This window comes from Gorilla gorilla, chromosome Y, assembly GCF_029281585.2.
Source record: "Gorilla gorilla gorilla isolate KB3781 chromosome Y, NHGRI_mGorGor1-v2.1_pri, whole genome shotgun sequence".
Taxonomy (NCBI): Eukaryota; Metazoa; Chordata; class Mammalia; order Primates; family Hominidae; genus Gorilla; species Gorilla gorilla.
Genome location: NC_073248.2, coordinates 7,034,573 through 7,053,150, shown reverse-complemented (window position 1 = coordinate 7,053,150; position 18,578 = coordinate 7,034,573). Strand labels below are relative to the sequence as shown.

Below are 18,578 nucleotides of genomic sequence, written 5' to 3'. Positions count from 1 at the left end.
GGGAGACCGAAGTGGGCGGATCACTTGAGGTTACGAGTTCAAGACCAGCCTGGCCAACATGGTGAAACCCCATTTCTACTAAAAATACAAAAACTAGCCGGGCGTGGTGGCGGGCGCCTGTAAGCCCAGCTACTCGGGAGGTTGAGGCACGAGAACTGCTTGAACCAGGGAGGCAGAGGTTGCAGTGAGCCAAGATCTCGCCACTGTACTCCAGCTGGGGTAATAGAGTGAGACTCTGTCTCAAAAAAAAAAAAAAAAAAAAAAAGGTTTCTCTTGGCCAAGAATGGGGGGTCTGTTTAGTCGGTTTTGGGCCTTCAGGTTTTACTTTTAATTTACACAGTTATAGTCCCGAGTTGGTCTCACTGTTAGAGTTTGTTTCGAGTTCTCTAGGTTGGTTTCTGTTACCCACTTCTCGGCAATCTCTTCTGCTCAGCTTAGTTAATGAGCCTAAGGGTTTTATTCTTGCTTTATCTGGTAGTAAATCTCCAGTAATTACAAGTGGACAACAGTGTATTTTTTTTTTTTTTTTTTTTTTGAGACGGAGTCTCGCTCTGTCACCAAGCTGAAGTGCAGTGGTGCGATCTCGGCTCACTGCAAGCTCCGCCTCCCGGGTTCACGCCATTCTCCTGCCTCAGCCTCCCGAGTAGCTGGGACTACAGGCGCCTGCCACCGTGCCCGGCTAATTTTTTTGTATTTTTAGTGGAGACAGGGTTTCACCGTGTTAGCCAGGATGGTCTCAATATCCTGACCTCGTGATCCGCCCGTCTTGGCCTCCCAAAGTTTTGGGATTACAGGTGTGAGCCACCGTGCCCGCCGACAGCCGTGTATTTTTAAAAATGCTTTGTGTTGTTTTATACTATGCAGTTTAAAGCGATAAAACATTGCTTCCAGATGTTATAGAAACACGTATGGCTGGTGCGTCTGGTGTCCCAAGAATACTACGGAAGCCTGAAATATTCAGAATGTTCCCTTGGAACTTGTTTATACCATTTGAAATTTTTCAGCTGAACACCGGCCTTCCATCAGCAGCACTAATAAGCATGTCACAAAGTGATATTTACGTAGCACCACAGTTTTCCAGCCAAAATGGACCAGCCTCTCTACTTGCTGAGTGAGAGGTGGGTGGCAATCTGAGGTGAGCTCCTTGCGTTCTAAATTACCGGTGGTTGTCTGACGTCTTCTGATGGATCTAGAACATTTTCCAAAAGTACTTGTCGATGAAAATGTGAACTAGAGCTGGAGGCAGCTTGGAGACCATCTGGCTCAGGCCCTCCAGATCCCGATCCAGGAGGGGACTCAGGGCCCCAGGACGCATCCCTTGAGCTCTGGCCCAATGCACTTTCCCAGTAAGCTGCAAAACCTGAAGCACCTTAGGAACTCTTGCCCAAATCCCTCATTTACTGAGGAGGTTGTATGTGAGAGGAGGGCCAGGACTCAAGAAGCGTGTGCTAGTAATGATGGTTCCCCTCCATGGCTTCTGCAAATCCCTCATTTACGGAGGAGGTTGTATGTGAGAGGAGGGCCAGGACTCAAGAAGCGTGTGCTAGTAATGATGGTTCCCCTCCATGGCTTCTGCAAATCCCTCATTTACGGAGGAGGTTGTATGTGAGAGGAGGGCCAGGACTCAAGAAGCATGTGCTAGTAATGATGGTTCCCCTCCATGGCTTCTGCAAATCCCTCATTTACAGAGGAGGTTGTATGTGAGAGGAGGGCCAGGACTCAAGAAGCGTGTGCTAGTAATGATGGTTCCCCTCCATGGCTTCTGCAAATCCCTCATTTACTGAGGAGGTTGTATGTGAGAGGAGGGCCAGGACTCAAGAAGCGTGTGCTAGTAATGATGGTTCCCCTCCATGGCTTCTGCAAATCCCTCATTTACGGAGGAGGTTGTATGTGAGAGGAGGGCCAGGACTCAAGAAGCATGTGCTAGTAATGATGGTTCCCCTCCATGGCTTGCTTTCTCAGTGGGATCGCTAATGAGCTGCCATTTTGTCCTTAAACGTGTCGAATGACAGCCAGACGCTAAGGTAAATGCTTGAATTGTGTGACTTTGCAAGAATTCTCCTAGGGCTGGGACTATTGACGGAAGGTCAGGTCTGTGCAAACGAGGCCATTTGGGTGCTTGTGAGAGGATGATACATTCTGTAAATCAGGCAAGAAGCCTCTAACAAGTGGAAATTAAGTTCCAGAGGTGTTCAAAGCAGGGAGACATCATTTCTCTCCTGGAGAAAGTTTTGAGGAGGAAGTGAGTAGTGGAACTTGAGAAATGCACTGAGTTTATTGGGTATAGGGGGCGGAACCGAGGGAGGCTATTCTGGGAGGGATGACGGGCAGAGTGTGAAAATGAGACCAGGCTCAGTCGCTCATGCCTGTAATCCCAGCACTTTGGGAGGCTGAGGTGGACGGATCACCTGAGGTCAGGAGTTCGAGATCAACCTGGCCAACATGGTGAAACCCCGTCTCTACTAAAAATACAAAAATTAGCTGGGTGTGGTGGTGGGCACCTGTAATCCCAGCTACTCTGGAGGCTGAGGCAGGAGAATCACTTGAACCTGGGAGGTGGAGATTGCAGTGAGCTGAAATTGTGCCACTGCACTCCAGCCTGGGTGACAAGAGTGAGACACTCTGTCTCAAAAAAAAAAAAAAAAAAAAAAGACGAGATGTTCAGGTCACGTTGAGCGACTGGAGTGGTCTGACCGGAGAAGCAGAAGGAAGGACGCGTGTGGACCGTGGCGTGGCGGCCGGGGTGTGCAGGGTGCACGATTCTGCACTTAGGAGATGGCAAGAATTTTCAAAAAGCAGTGACTGACCTTGTTTGGGACTAAAAGTTGGCCTTAAGCATGTCTACGTGTTTGGAACCTATGGCTTACTTCAGCTGAATCTCGAGAAGTGAATAACTTAGAAGGATGTGTCTGTTCATTGGGACAAAAAAGATGAGCTTGCGCTGGGCACGGTGGCTCATGCCTGTGATCCCAGCACTTTGGGAGGCCGAGGCGGGGGATCACAAGGTCAGGAGATAGAGACCATCTTGGCTAACACAGTGAAACCCTGTCTTTACTAAAGATACAGAAAATTAGCCGGGCATGGTGGCGGGTGCCTGTAGTCCCAGCTACTCCGGAGGCTGAGGCAGGAGAATGGCGTGAACCTGGGTGGCGGAGCTTGCAGTGAGCTGAGATTGCGCCACTGCACTCCAGCCTGGGTGACAGAGCAAGACTCTGTCTCAAAAAAAAAAAAAAAAAAGATGAGCTTGTTCCTGTCCATCCCATATACAGAATATGCGAGGTCACTTTAACAGTGAAGGATGCAGTTCCATGCTACAAACTCTGGCTGGGGAGGGGCGATGCTGGGGTCAGAGGAAGAGATTTTCATAAATAAAGCAGCTTTTTCTCAGCCACACATGTACAGAATGGAGTATGAGCTGTCAGGAGGGTTCACGCTAGGTCCATTGAACTCCCCAGTCAAGGGTGAAAGGAACGGCATGCCCATTGTGAAAACATCACGTGGTGCATCCCAAGTAGACGTAACCAGCGCTGCCGTGGCTGTTTTACGTTACCTACGCCTTCATCGTTACTGAACAGAGAGATTGTATTCTGTGTTTGAAAGGGGTGCTTGCAGTGGCTCCTTCCCGTCTTTGGGGAATAGAAACTGGTACAAATTAGAAAATGTGAGCATTGGCCGGGTGCAGTGGCTCAATCCCAGCACTTTGGGAGGCCGAGGAGGGAGGATCACTTGAGGCCAGGAGTTTGAGCCCAGCCTGGGCAACATAGCGAGACTCCCCCATCTCTATAAAATAGTAAAATCAGCCAGGCATATTGGTTCATGCCTGAAGTCTCAGCTGCTTGTGAGGCTGAGGCAGGAAGATCCCAGGAGTTCGAGGCTGCAGTGAGCTATGTTTGTGCCAGTGCACTCCCGCTGGGGCAACAAAGTGAGACCCTGTCTCTAACAAAAAAAAAAAAAAAAGAAAACGCCAGTATCGATGGGCTGATGCTGCAAGCCAGGGTGCTTCTGCTAGGGGGGACCCTAAATGCATCTTTAAAGTAAGTTCTTACAAGGGGAAGTAAGAACCTCATGTGGATGAGCTGCCTTTTTTTTTTTTTTTTTTTTTTTTGAGATGGTGTTTCACTCTTGTTGCCCAGGCTGCAGTGCAATGGCGCGATCTTGGCTCACTACAACCTCCACCTCCTGAAGTTCAAGTGAGTCTCCTGCCTCAGCTTCCCGAGTAGCTGGGATGACAGGCACCCGCCACCACGCCCGGCTAATTTTGTATTTTTAGTAGAGATGGGGTTTCACTATGTTGGACAGGCTGGTCTTGAACTCCTGACCTCAGGTGATCCACCCCCCTCAGCTTCCCGAGTAGCTGGGATGACAGGCGCCCACCACCATGCCTAGCTAATTTTGTATTTTTAGTAGAGATGGCGTTTCGCTATGTTGGTCAGGCTGGTCTTGAACTCCTGACCTCAGGTGATCCACCCGCCCCAGCCTCCCAGAGTACTGGGATGACAGACGAGGGCAACCACACCCGGCCAGTACTGCACAATTTTGATTGCGTTTCCCTGCGGCCTGGTGACGCCGAGGAATTTTCAGGTGCTTATTTGCCATTCATGTGGTTCCCGCTATCAAGCATCTGTTCAGGTCGTGTGTTTGCTTTTTAAATTGGGTTATGTTTTCACTGAGTTGTAAGAGCTCTTTACATACAACTGTTGGCAAGTCCTTGGTAAGACAATGTGGTGTGTGCATATGTCTCTCGAGTCCGGCTTGCTTTTTGTTTTCTTCAGTGTCTTTCAAAGAGCAAAAGTGTTTAGTTTTTCAACTTTTTTCTTTTATGACTCTTATTTTTTGTGTCTTGTTACAAAATGTTTGCATACCACAAGGTGTCAAAGATTTTCTCCTATTTATCTTGAGAAAGCAGTGTGGTTTTAGGTTTGCGTTTCGGCCTGTGATCCAGTTCAGGTCAGTTTTTCTGCGTGGTATGAGGTGAGGTATCTGGATGACCCCAGCACCGTATATTGAACAGTCTTTTCTCCCCCCTTGGAATTGTGTTGTTGAAAGTCAGTTGAGTATGTACGTCTGTTTTATTATTATTTCCATCCCATTGCTGTATGTGCATCCCCTCACCTTCATGGCACTTTCCAGATTAGTGTAACTTTCTAGCAAATTTTGAAAGTAGATACTGTGAGTCCAAGCCTGTTCTTTAAAAATTGCTTTCCAGCAAGAAAAGCCTGTTGGAATTTTGATTGGGATTGCTTTGAATCTGTGGATCAGTTTAGGATAATTGATACCTTAACAGTATTTTCCAATCCACAAACAAAGGACTTTCCATTCATTTAGGTTTTGTTCAGCAACGTTGTGTACTTCCCCGAGTACACCTCTTGCACCTCCTTGATTAAGTTTCTATCTGTTTATTTAGTTCTTCTCTAATTTCTGGAAGCTACTCAGTTTTGGTGTCCACCTAACCTGTGATTTTTATCAGACCGGGTGCCAGCATTCTAGAACATTAGAACAGGGTATTTGGAGATAAACACGGGCGTGCGTGTGCATCACACACACAGGTGCATACACACAAACACACAGGTGCATACACACACAGGTGCATATGCACAAACACACAGAGGTGCATACACACATACATAGGTGCATACACACATAGGTGCATACACGTGGGTCCATACACACACACAGGTGCATACACACACATACATAGGTCCATACACACAGGTACATACACACATAGGTGCATACACATACATAGGTCCATACACACACACAGGTGCATACACACACATACACAGGTGCATACACACACATAGGCGCATACACACATACATAGGTACATACACACATAGGTGCATACACGTGGGTCCATACACACACACATAGGTGCATACACACACATACATAGGTCCATACACACAGGTACATACACACATAGGTGCATACAAACACACACAGGTCCATACACACACACAGGTCCATACACACAGGTGCATACACACACATACACACATAGGCGCATACACACATACATAGGTGCATACACACATACAGGTGCATGTACATACAGGTGTGCTTATCTTAACGTTTCATTAGAAGTTCTTAACAAACATGTTGTAAGAGAAAAGCACCCAGAACCCTCAGGGCAGGAGCTCAGGGTTTCTGAAGGTTTTGTGCGGGAGCCCTGAGCTTGCCCAGGGACTGTAGCTTTTGTACAGGTGCATGCCTGTCTGGGTTCAGTTCTCACTGCCTTCGTAACAACGACCTATTCACGTTTTCATAGTGGGCACCGATGAGAGTCTCGTTGTGAGGAGGAAGGAAGGTGTCGAGAACCCTTCTTGGAACCTCCGAGAATCTGCAACCATGGAAACTGTGTAAAGAGCTTCATCCCTCCCTCCCCTTCTGTTGACAGAGAGAACCATGCCGTTTCCTGAGATGAGGTGGACGGGTTTTGAATCCGCTGGAGCCTGTCCTCTCAGGGCCTTTGAAACAGGGAGGAAGCCGTGCTCTGCAGATGGCGCCTGCAGGGTGAGGACAGGATTCTGGGCCATCTTCCTGTCTCATGGGCTTGCCTGTTACTAGCTATGCTTTTAGCTTTGGATGTTCAGAAAAACATTTTCTCACAAAGGGCAGGTCGCCTTCGTAAGCCTTTCAAATCTAGGATTTCAGAAAAGCCATTATGTTTGCTCATGGAAGACACATTTTTATCCTAAAACAAGCCGTCTGAACAAATGTATGTTTAGTGAGAATGAAAAGTGAAGAGATTTTTATGAAAATTTGCATAAAGGTCTTCTGGGCATTTTAGGAGCCTTTAGAGGTTGATGGTCCGATTGTGTCCCGACGGGAGAAGGACGGTGGACATTCGGGTGCCGTGAGGGGCTTCATCGGCCCAGATGGCGATGTTGTCTCTTCAGAGTGGGAATTTGGGGGGAACAGGCTGAAAACAGGCCTCGCAGATTCCGTGCTGGCCTGTGGTGCAAAAACAATGCTATGATGGCCCCGTCCCTGTACACAGTAGTGTATAGACAGCCCCGTGGTGGTCCTGTCAAGTGTGGACGGCCCATCCCTGTACACAGTAGAGTATAGACAGCCCCGTGGCGGCCCCACTGTGGACGGCCCGTCCCTGTACACAGTAGAGTATAGACAGCCCCATGGCGGCCCCACTGGGTGTGGATGGCCCGTCCCTGTAGACAGTAGACTATAGACAGCCCCGTGGCGGCCCCACTGTGGACGGCCCGTCCCTGTACACAGTAGTGTATAGACAGCCCCATGGTGGCTCCACTGGGTGTGGATGGCCCATCCCTGTAGACAGTATAGACAGCCCCGTGGCGGCCCCACTGTGGACGGCCCGTCCCTGTACACAGTAGTGTATAGACAGCCCCATGGCGGCCCCACTGTAGACGGCCCGTCCCTGCACACAGTAGTGTATAGCCCCATGGGGGCTCCGTCGAGTGTGGAAAGCCCTGTCCCTCCCCCATCCGGTGTAGACAGCCCTGTGGCTGCACTGGGGGCGGGTGATGCGGGTTCTGCATCGGGACAGGACGCAGGGGCTCCAGGGAGGCAGTGGGGCTGCATCCAGAGGTGGTTTGAGGGCTCCAGGTCAGAGTCTAAATCTCTGTGTGTGTGCACGTCAGGATTTTGAGGCTGTTTTCCAAAAGTCTTTTTTTTTTTTTTTTCCTTTTTGACACGAAGTCTCGCTCTTGTTCCCCAGGCTGCAGTGCAGTGGCGCGATCTTGGCTCACTGCAACCTCTGCCTTCCGAGTTCAAGCGATTCTTCTCCCTCAGCCTCCCAAGTAGCTGGGATTACAGGCACCCGCCACCATGCCCAGCTAATTTTGTATTTTTAGTAGAGACAGGGTTTCACCATGTTGGCCTGGCTGATCTCGAACTCCTGACCTCATGATCTGCCTGCCTTGACCTCCCAAAGTGCTGGGATTACAGGCATGAGCCACTGTGCCTGGCTGTGTTCCAAAAGTCTTGTACGGAAAGAGGAAACCTGGCAGTAAAGTCCGCAGGGGTGTGTGTCACCTGGCGTGGCAGGACAGGGCGTGTGTCACCCAGCATGGCAGGACAGGGCGTGTTGCCTGAGTGTGAGGATCGCGCCTCCCTTGGCTCGCTTCCCCTGCATTTTGGGTTTGATCTTTGACTTTCGGAGGGAGATCACAGGAGGTTGGCTCCCAATCTGGTTCCCCTAGCTGTGTTTGGGAGGCCGTCCGTGTGTAGTGCTGATCTGAACTGAAGGGGCGGCACCTCTGCCCTGTGAGTTTGTGCCCCGCATCGTGGGTTACTGGGCGGCACCTCTGCCCTGTGAGTTTGTGCCCCGCATGTGGGTGACTGGGCGGCACCTCTGTCCTGTGAGTTTGTGCCCCACATGTGGGTGACTGGGCGGCACCTCTGTCCTGTGAGTTTGTGCCCCACGTCGTGGGTGACTGGGCGGCACCTCTGCCCTGTGAGTTTGCGCCCCGCATGTGGGTGACTGGGCAGCACCTCTGCCCTGTGAGTTTGCGCCCCACGTCGTGGGTGACTGGGCGGCACCTCTGCCCTGTGAGTTTGCGCCCCGCATGTGGGTGACTGGGCGGCACCTCTGCCCTGTGAGTTTGCGCCCCACATCGTGGGTGACTGGGCGGCACCTCTGCCCTGTGAGTTTGCGCCCTGCATGTGGGCGACTAGGCGGCACCTCTGCCCTGTGAGTTTGCGCCCCACATCGTGGGTGACTGGGCGGCACCTCTGCCCTGTGAGTTTGCGCCCCGCATGTGGGTGACTGGGCGGCACCTCTGCCTTGTGAGTTTGCGCCCCGCATCATGGGTGACTGGGCGGCACCTCTGTCCTGTGAGTTTGCGCCCCGCATCGTGGGTTACTGGGTGCACTTGTTTAAATCGTCTGCTGGTGGTTTGAGCACATTCCCTCTGGTGCTGTCTTAAAGCTTCCGTTTGGAGACTTACAGGGGGTCAGAGGCCGACTTCTGAATCCTCAAGGACAGTAAGGAAGTGAGAAGGGTGGAGGGATCCGGGGATGGCTGGAGAAGGGAAGGAGGTGGAAGAGAAGGAAGTGGAGAGGGGCGTACCCCTAAGAAGAGTTGGAAGGGGCCTTGCGGGTGGGGGGCTGTGGTGGGCGTCAGAGGTGATGTGGAAGGTTGCAGGAGAAGAAAGGGCCAGTCTGAGATGGCTGCAGACTGCTGGCTCCAAGTCTAGGACACTCGGAAAAAGGAAAACGATGGAGACAGGAAACAGATCGGGGCTTGCGGGGGTTGGGTGCGTCAGTGCCACACAGACGTTTTTCAGGGCAGGGAAGCTCCTCTGCGTAACCCCACAGTGGTAGATCCGTGTCATCCTGCGTTTTTCCAGACTCAACACAGCATGCGGCAGCGGGAGAGCCCAGTGCACGCTGTTGACTCGGGGTGCTAGTGACCCGTCCAAGGAAGTTCATTGACTGTAACAGATGCAGGCGGTCACGCAGGACCTTCCTGATCGGGGACCCGGGAGGCTTTCTGCTGACAGCGTTCAGCCTGGCAGGGATGTGGCCAGTTTCTGACCCTCAGCCCGACGGTATCCTGTCTCCTTCCCGGTGGGATCAAGGTGCAGGCCCCCGGAATGTCAGCTCACCCTCATTTAAAGTTGCCCGTCCCCCTTTTCCACCGCCCCTCTTTTCTTGTTCTAAATACGATTGCAAACAAGCGCAGTTATCACAGTGAGCAGTGGCAGAGAAGACGAGATCCTGGATGCCCACTGCAGCTTAGCTGTATTCTAGAAACTCCTGAAGTTTGGGGAGGGGCGGAGATGCCGGCGCGCTTTGATGCCGGGCTGCCGGGATGTCTGGGCTGCCGTGCGTGTTTGTGGAGGCGCAGCTGCACCTGGCGTGCCCTGTGCTCTGGAGGGGCAAGCCGGAGCCGCCACCGAGCCTGCAGCCAGCTCTGGTGTTGTCGTGGGGGGGGGGGGGGACCTCACTTCTCGCGGGGAGCGCCTTCGCCTGGGTCCCCGAGGCCGTCCCCAGGCTCTCCTCTCGGGGACCTGTTGATGCGCGCTCCGCCCAGGCTCTCCTCTCGGGGACCTGTTGATGCGCGCTCCGCCCAGGCTTTCCTCTCGGGGACCTGTTGATGCGCGCTCTAGGGCGAGCCACGTGACGGCTGCCGCGGTGCAGAAAGCGCCCCCTTCCCCGGCCGGACGGCCCAGCCCGGAGCGAACGGGGAGAGGAGAGAAGAGGACCGGAGGGAGCAGAGGGCAGTGCGGGGAGCGGAGAAGGAGGAGAGGAGAGCAGCGCCGGGAGCAGCCGGGTCTGCACAGTCGCGGGTCGGGAGAGGCGGCCGCCCCCACCCCCGGCGCCATGCGCCCTCCTCAGCCTGAGGAATGCGCGCGGCGCGGGCCCCGGCCCCAGAGCGCCTGGCGGACGACGCATGGAGCGCGCTGAGCCCGGGCCACGCCTGCAGCGCCCCGCCGGACCCGGCCCGGCCCTGCCCCGAGAGCGCGGCGCCTGGCCCGGCCCGCGGAGAGCCCTGCGCGCCGACGGCATGCGACTCCGCGAGCGCTCGCTGCGCCAGGACCCCGACCTGCGCCAGGAGCTGGCCTCGCTGGCCCGCGGCTGCGACTTCGTGCTGCCCTCTCGGTTCAAGAAGCGGCTGAAGGCCTTCCAGCAGGTCAGCCCCGCGCGCCCCGCGGCTGCCCGACACCGGGCGAGGCCTCCCGGCCCGGCGAGCCCTGCCCTCCCGGCCCCGCGTGGGCCCCCGCTCGCCGCTGCTGGCCGTGCACCCGTTGTTGCGTGGCGGGGCCCAAACGCCGGATTTTCAGGGCCAGTTGTGGGCGCAGGGGACCCGCTCGGGCCGCACGCCGCCGAAAACCGGGTGCTGCTCTGTGGGAAGCGGTGCCAAGCTTGTTAGGAAAACCGGGCTTTGAAAAGAGCACTCGCTCCTTTCCTGGGAGTTTTGGCTGTGAGTGCGTGCCTTGCTGTGATCAACCAAGGGGGGTGAGAGCCGTCAGCGCCTGGGAGTGTTCGCTGCAGACAGATTTTTAATTTAAATATACCTCGCGTTGCTGGTAATAAACATCGGGAAACTCCTTCACCCTTCGTAAAGGCGTCGGGTGGGTGAAACTTTCCCGGCGTTATTGCAATACCCAGCATTCCTTCCCACTGGCTAACTTAAGAGTCGGTTGAGATACCACTCACATACCGGACTATTTATGCAGCGCGGTTTTATTCAGTAACTCAGTGGCTTTGAAATTTATTTATTTATATTTATATTTATTTGAGACGAAGCCTCTCTGTTGCCCAGGCTGGAGTGCAGCGGCGCTATCTCGGCTCACTGCAACCTCCACCTCCTGGGTTCAAGTGATTCTCCTGCCTCAGCCTCCCGAGTAGCTGGGATTACAGGCACGCACCACCACACCTGGCTAATTTTTGCATTTTTAGTAGGGACGGGGTTTCACCATGTTGGCCAGGCTGGTGTTGAACTCCTGACCTCAGGTGATCGCCCACCTGGGCCTTCCAAAGTGCTGGGAGTAGGGGTGTGAGCCTCCGCCCCAGCTGGCTTTGAAATTTAATCTCAGTTCTCATAAGTGCTCAGGTAAGTAAAATTTGTGTCTGTACCCCGTGTATATTGTATGGGTTAGTTTTACGAGCACCATGTGATTTAAACGTGTGAGAGAGAGTCTTCCTGTGACAATCCCGGTATAATTTGAGAATTTAGGGTTTGGCTGCGGCCGAATCTGATCCGAATCTCATCCAGACAGGGTGTGCGTGGCGGGCGCCTCACACCCACGTGGCACATCAGACGCGCTTTTCAAACTCAGTTCCAAGAGTCTGGAACGAGTGGCCTAACATCAAGCTGAACCAAGGCATCCTGCTTGAAGGGGGAGGAAGACCCACTTCTTTCTGTTGATATTTTAATTGAAATTTTTTCCGTAAGATCTCACATCAACTTTTGCACTCCTTTGGAGTTTTTGACCTCTGTCTTCCAGGTTTTGACATTTTGCCTGTAAGTGGGTAAGGGGGAGGCTGGTTTCTTTAAAATCCTCTTAACCTGCAAAGAGTGAGATCAGCCTCGTGCGGGATTTGCTCTAGATGGTGGGAGCTGCTGGGCGGTGCGGGCTCGCTGGTCGCAGAGTCAATGAGGTGATTAGCTCGCACGTGGCTGGATGAGGAAGCCCTTCAGCCCTGCAGTGGGGCCCTGGCTCTTCTGTGGGGGGCTGTGGTGACGATGCACCTGTGAGGACTGTTTATTTTTAAAAAGTCAGTTTCTGGTAAATCATGAATTCCATTTACAGAAGTTTGCTTCATTTTACAGAAAATAGGTTTCCACGTTTTTAGGGAGTGAGGACAGACGTGTGAAATGCGTGTTGTCTGAGGGGTGGTGGAGGAATTACAGGCGTATTTTGGGGTATTTGTGGGTGTGGTGTTGGGGGAGAAGGGGACGTTTCCTGGCTGCTTTCACTCCGCGCATGAGTGTGGGCTCTGTCTGTTGGGTCCACCCCACTTGGACACACCCTCAGGGTTGTCAGGGAGCACCCGTGTTGGGGCCACTGGAAGTGTCGGGGTGCCGCACCTCCGCCTTCGGACGCTCCCGGCCGGGCAGCACGGTACCGTTTTCGGGGGTCCTCTGACGGGACAGCCTTCCGCGGCCAACGTTGGTCGCACCCACGAGCCCCTGGCGGGTGCTCCTGAGCTTGATCTTCTGACTGTGCGACGTCCCGCCTGGGCTTCTGTTCCCACTAACCCCCTGGCGGGTGCTGCCTGCCCAGGTGGTGAACCCAAGCTCCTCCTCCTCCCTGCCACTGCCCACTTCCCTGTCAGCGGCATCCTTGACAAACCAAACTCGGGGGATGGGGGCGTTCAGCGACTGCCGGCCTTGGGAACGGAACAGCCTGCGTTCACGCTGTGGGTCCGGGGAGGCTCCCGTGTGACGATGGTGTGTTACACATACTCTCACCGTGGGTCCGGGGAGGCTCCCGTGTGACGATGGCATGTTACACGTACTCTCACCGTGGGTCCGGGGAGGCTCCCGTGTGACGATAGTGTGTTACACATACTCTCACTGTGGGTCCGGGGAGGCTCCCGTGTGACGATGGCGTGTTACACGTACTCTCACCGTGGGTCCGGGGAGGCTCCCGTGTGACGATAGTGTGTTACACATACTCTCACCGTGGGTCCGGGGAGGCTCCCGTGTGACGATGGCGTGTTACACGTACTCTCACCGTGGGTCCCAGCATGTACCTGGAGTGGGGCCGTGCAGCTGCTTGGCTGAGCTCTTCTTGCTGGAGCCACTGCCTGCGCCTCCTGCCCAGGGATTCTCGGGCCTTCTGTCCCCGGGCAACAGCAGGACAGCTCAGACCTTGTTCCCAGCCCAGGACAGCTGTGATGCCTAGCCTGGCCCTCCCCGCCTGGGGAGTGACTCTCCCGCTCCCCACACACTGACTCAGCACACAGACGCCCCTCTTCACCTGTCCTGGTCACACAGACACTGTCCAGCGTCCCCACGGGGGTCCTTCCGGTGGACGCACAGACCCTGCACAGCACCATGCATGGCTGAAAGCGCTGTCCCCTACGCGGCAGCCCCGCTGTACTTGGAACTGACTTCAGCGTGGTGACAGCCTGGGCGTCCCTGACGCACCTCCTGCTCTCACCGCCAGGGCACGTGCCGTTCCCCTCCCAAGGCCAGTGGTCACCAAAACCCTTGCAGCCTTTGGTTTGGCCAGGATGCTGCCCAGGATGCCACTCCCTGGGCAGTGGCAGGGAGAAGGCAGGGCTTGGGTTCCCCACCTGGCAGGGAGCTGCAGCAAAGGGGGTTAACGGGAAACAGAAGCCCGGGTGGGAACGTCCACACAGAAGACCAAGCTCAGGAGCATCCGCCAGGGGCTTGCGGACGCAGGGAGGGTGCCGGATCCTCCCCTCGCTGTGTTGCGCGGCATCCACCGTCACCCGTTGGCTGGTGGACAGAATGATCCCCACGTCCCCCAGTCCAGCCTTCCGAGCTCTGTGGAGACTCACGCCTCGCTGCAGCCGTGGGTGCAGACGCCAGTGCCTGGGCTGCAGGTGTGGGTGCAGGCCCCAGCCAACGTCTCTCAGCGTCCGTTGAGGCCCGGTTGCTCGGCTGCAGTCATGTGTCTGAGTGAATGTGAGCCCACGTGAGGTCTGGCTAACTCAGACACCTGGACCTGCTGCGTTTCTGTGTTGACTCCTCCACACCAGTTCTCCCTCTTTGCTAGAGAGGGGATTTTTAAACCCACACGCGGTGCCTCTCATCTCCGTGTTCGGCTCCTCTGTGTAAAGACCGACCTTTTTCACTCCCGTGTTTAGCCGTCCAGCGTGTGGTTTGCAGGTGTAGCTGGCAGCCCTCTACCAGCCCTCTCAGAGGGTCCCTGGGAGTCGAGTGCTGGGCCGAGAAGAATGCTCAGAGCTTGCAGCAGGCCCTGCCTTCCGGGGGGTGGCCGTCATCTGGGTGGGCGAGGGGCTCAGCTGGAATCCATGAGTGTGGGTCCCGGCCGAACCCCCCCGTCCCTGATTCCATACCACAGCCTCCCGTGCTTCCGCCTCCCGCTGCAGAGTGGGGGCCGCTGCAGAGCAGGGGCCCCTGGGGGCACGGCTGTGCGTTGCAGCCTGTACTGAGCGTGCCTTCCGCCGGCCCCCTGCTGCTCCGGCACCTCCTCTGTGGCTTTGATCGTGGTGTCCGGTCCTGCTGCCGTTGGGGCGAGGGTCATTTCTGCTGGTCACCGCGCCCTGCCTGCTGTGCGCACCCTCTGCACATGCGGGGGTCTGCCCGAGGCTGGTGTCGCGAGAGGATGTGTCACGGTGCACGTGGCCCGTGTTCTCGGGGTACACTCACCTGCACCCATCAAGCGCACGCACTTCTACGCAAAAACAGGCAGCCTCAGTGTTAGGCTCAGCCTTTGCTTTTGGTCGTATATGGACGTGTTTTGCAAAACTGTGGGTGTACTCTGGAAGGGCGACACATGTATCTGTGACTTCTGGAATTGTGATGAGTCAGGGAACTGCCTTCTTAGTGCCCTCAACAGAAATAGCTTGTTGGGAGGCAGGGTGTCGCCTTTATCAGTGTGCTTTGGGTGACGGGCGCTTTACGAAGTTCTTTTTAAAGTACACGTACCGAGGAGGATTTAAAGTAGGTGACCTGGCTGCCACAGGCCCCTCTGGTTTGTCTGAACTTTTTAATGAACAGGCGGCTGGCTTTAGAATTCTTCTTCCACACACACGCAGCTGTTTTTGCTCCTTCTGTGTTTACCGTAGATGCCTGGCCTCACCGGCTACATTCGGGGCAGGGCAGCAGTCCCTGTGATTCCTTCAGAACCCCCTGAGACCTGCTGCTCAGCCCGAGAGGTGGCCAGTTCCCAAGTGAGCTGTGTGTGTTGAAAAGAATGTGTGCTCTGCAGCTGTGCTGGGGCCGAGTCTATTTCTGTCCATGAGATTAAACTTGTAAATCTCCCGTGCCCGCATGGGGTGGTTGTGTTGTTTGTTCCGTCTCTTGTCTATTAGTGCCCGGGGTGGGTGGGCCCAGCCTCCCCCCATCGGTGCCCAGGGTGTGTGGTCCCGGCCTTCCCCCCGTCGGTGCCCATGGTGGGTGGTTCCGGCCTTCCCCGCATCGGTGCCCATGGTGGGTGGTCCTGGCCTTCCCCGTGTCAGTGCCCAGGGTGAGTGGACTCGGCCGTCCCCGCGTCGGTGCCCAGGGTGGGTGGTCCCGGCCTTCCCCCCATCGGTGCCCAGGGTGGGTGGTCCCGGCCTTCCCCGTGTCAGTGCCCAGGGTGAGTGGACTCGGCCGTCCCCGCGTCGGTGCCCAGGGTGGGTGGTCCCGGCCTTCCCCGTGTCGGTGCCCGGGGTGGGTGGTCCCGGCCTTCCCCCTGTCGGTGCCCATGGTGGGTGGTTCCGGCCTTACCCCCGTCGGTGCCCAGGGTGGGTGGTCCTGGCCTTCCCTGTGTCACTGCCCAGGGTGAGTGGACTCGGCCGTCCCCGCGTCGGTGCCCATGGTGGGTGGTCCCGGCCTTCCCCCCATCGGTGCCCAGGGTGGGTGGTCCCGGCCTTCCCCCCATCGGTTCCCAGGGTGGGTGGTCCCGGCCTTTCCCCCATCGGTGCCCAGGGTGGGTGGTCCCGGCCTTCCCCATGTCAGTGCCCGGGGTGAGTGGTCCCGGCCTTCCCCGTGTCTGTGCCCGGGGTGGGTGGTCCCGGCCTTCCCCGTGTCTGTGCCCGGGGTGGGTGGGCTCCGCCTTTCCTGGCGGGCTGAGTTTGTGTCCAGTGGTGTTTACTTGATCAGTGCCGAGGCTGCGTTGTCAGGCATGGATAAAGTTAGCATCATCCTGTCTTCCCCTGACTGACCTCTTCAGCGTTCCTTGGTGGCCTGTCTGTCTCCAGGTCTGTCCATCACCTTGTGTCACTTCATGGATGTTAATACAGCGACACCAGCTTTCTCTACTGTCTGCCTGCTCTTTTTCCATCTCAAAAAAAAAAAAAAAATGTGTAGCCTCTGGGTCCTTAAGTCACATATATCTCGCATGTCTTTCTGTCCTCTGTGTCTCCCGTGTACGTGAATGCTGTTTTCTTTCTGCAGTCAGACCTTGGTCTTGGAACTGGAACACTCGGTGCATTGAGGTCGATGTTGCCTGCTCATCCGTGCGATGGACTCTGACCGTCTCATCCTGCACCTCTGTCTCCCTTTTTCAGCTCGGTCACCTTTTCTCTCGTTTGGAGTACACGCTCTCTACTAGCTCACTGTTTATCCTACACATGTCAACGGCTGGCCGGGCACGGGTCCTTACACCTGTGATCCCAGCGCCTTGGGAGGCTGAGGCAGGAGAATCGCTGGAGGCCAGGAGTTCAAGACCAGCCAGCACAACATAGCGAGACCCCCTCTCTTTAAAGAAAAAAAAAAAAAAGGAACGTCGACTAAATTTTTCAAAGCCCAATATTAATCAGTATCTTTTCCTCCAACTCACAAACCGTCTCACACTCATCCAGTCACCATGTCACTGACAGGCTGTTGTATTGAGTTTTTTTTTAAATTGAACATACGTTGTTTTCACTGATTTATGTTTTTTAAATTGAACATACATTGTTACCACTGATTTATGTGGTCAGCTGCCGAGGTTTTCCCACTCATTACCGCTGACCTGCCCTTCATCCCTTCTTTCAATTCCAACCTTCCCTTTGGGAGCTCTTGGCTTCTCCCTGCTGTGTTTCCTCAGCTTTTGCCTCATAGAGTGTCTGTTAATGGGGTGCATGCTCTCTGTAAATTTGGGGCTAAAACTGTCCAAGTATTCATCTGACTTTTTTTTTTTTGAGACAGAGTCTCACTCTGTCACCGAGGCTGGAGGACAGTGGTGCGACCTCAGCTCACCGCAACCTCCGCCTCCCGGGTTTAAGCGATTCTCCTGCCTCAGCCTCTCAAGTAGCTGGGAGTACAGGCACCCGCCACCATGCCTGGTTAATTTTTTTTATTGTTTTGCTTTGAGACAGAGTCTCACTCTGTCGCCCAGGCTGGAGTGCAGTAGTGCGATCTCAGCTCACTGTAACCTCTGCCTCCTGTGTTGAAGCGATTCTCCTGCCTCAGCCTCCCAAGTAGCTGGGAGTACAGGCATGTGCCACCACACCCGGCTCATTTTTTTGATACTCTTTTTGTTTTTTGTTTTCTGTTCGTTTGTTTTTTTTTTTTTTTTTTTAGTAGCGATGAAGTTTTGCCATGTTGCCCAGGCTGGTCTTGAACTCCTCAGCTCAGACAGTCTGTCCCCCTCAGCCTCCTTTCAAAGCGCCAGGATTGCAGGCATGAGCCACTGCGCCCGGCCGGTTTGAGGGTTTTCGCATCATCCTGGTGACGTGAGTTTGGTTTGCAAACCTGCAGGAGAGTCGGCCGTAGCCGTCAGTTCTCGGGGGAGAACTCCCCCCTGCCCAGCTCGTACCAGCAGCTCCAGGTGAAGGCTGCAAGTTTCCTTTCATTCCTGGGGCTGGAGGCGCGCTGGGGATTTACTTGGAGCTCATTCTTCCCACTGAAGGTGACGCGTTCTGGGAGCTTCCCCGGAGGACCCTGCGTTTTGCCTCCTCTTCCCCAGAGCTCTGCAAGGCTGTGAGAGATTTCGGGTGAGCCCGCTGAAGGCAGAGTTCAGGCTCCACGGGCTTCCCCGGGTTCTTCCTTCCGGGCAGCTGTGGCCTGAGGTGTCCTCCTTTCCTGCCAGCCTGTGGGCGCCGTCTAGAAGACGTTTGTCAACTATTCTGTCCAGGGTTCTTGGCAGTTTTCAGCAGGAAGGTTGGTTTGTGTACCCAGGTCATTGCTATATTGCCAAACACAGGAGCCCGAGAGCTCACTGCAGAATATTCGCGGGGTCAGTTCCGTACCCCAAATAGCAGAGCTGTGTGAACCCAGCGTGATGAAGGGGGAAGAGCCGCAGGCTCCACAGTGGGACCCCCACAGCGAGAGACGGGAAGATGCTGCTGTGGGAATGCGTTGTGGGCTCGGGGAGATGCACTGTGGGATCACGGGCTCGGGGAGATGCAGGGACCTCCTGCCCCAGGACACAGAGGTCACATTCTGAATCACAGGGAAGGGGTGTGCCCTTCAGGTAAACAGCTACTGCGGGAAGCCTGCTCTGCCCCAGGTTACGGAGGCG

The 18,578-nt window shown here is 55.1% G+C and overlaps 1 protein-coding gene across 2 annotated transcripts in view; it reads left to right on the top strand.

Moving 5' to 3' along the window:
- Nucleotides 1–18,578, top strand: part of LOC115933253 (serine/threonine-protein phosphatase 2A regulatory subunit B'' subunit beta) — a 53,140-nt gene that overhangs the window by 3,693 nt on the left and 30,869 nt on the right. Inside the window, exon 1 of one of the 2 annotated variants that reach the window (XM_055377265.2) lies at nucleotides 10,008–10,618. The exons of the other annotated variant lie outside the window; for it this stretch is intronic. Within the exon in view, the coding sequence (XP_055233240.1) occupies nucleotides 10,379–10,618 (240 nt within the window). The 5' untranslated portion in view covers nucleotides 10,008–10,378. Of the gene's footprint in view, nucleotides 1–10,007; nucleotides 10,619–18,578 lie in introns of those variants that run through there. 2 annotated transcript variants of the gene reach the window in all.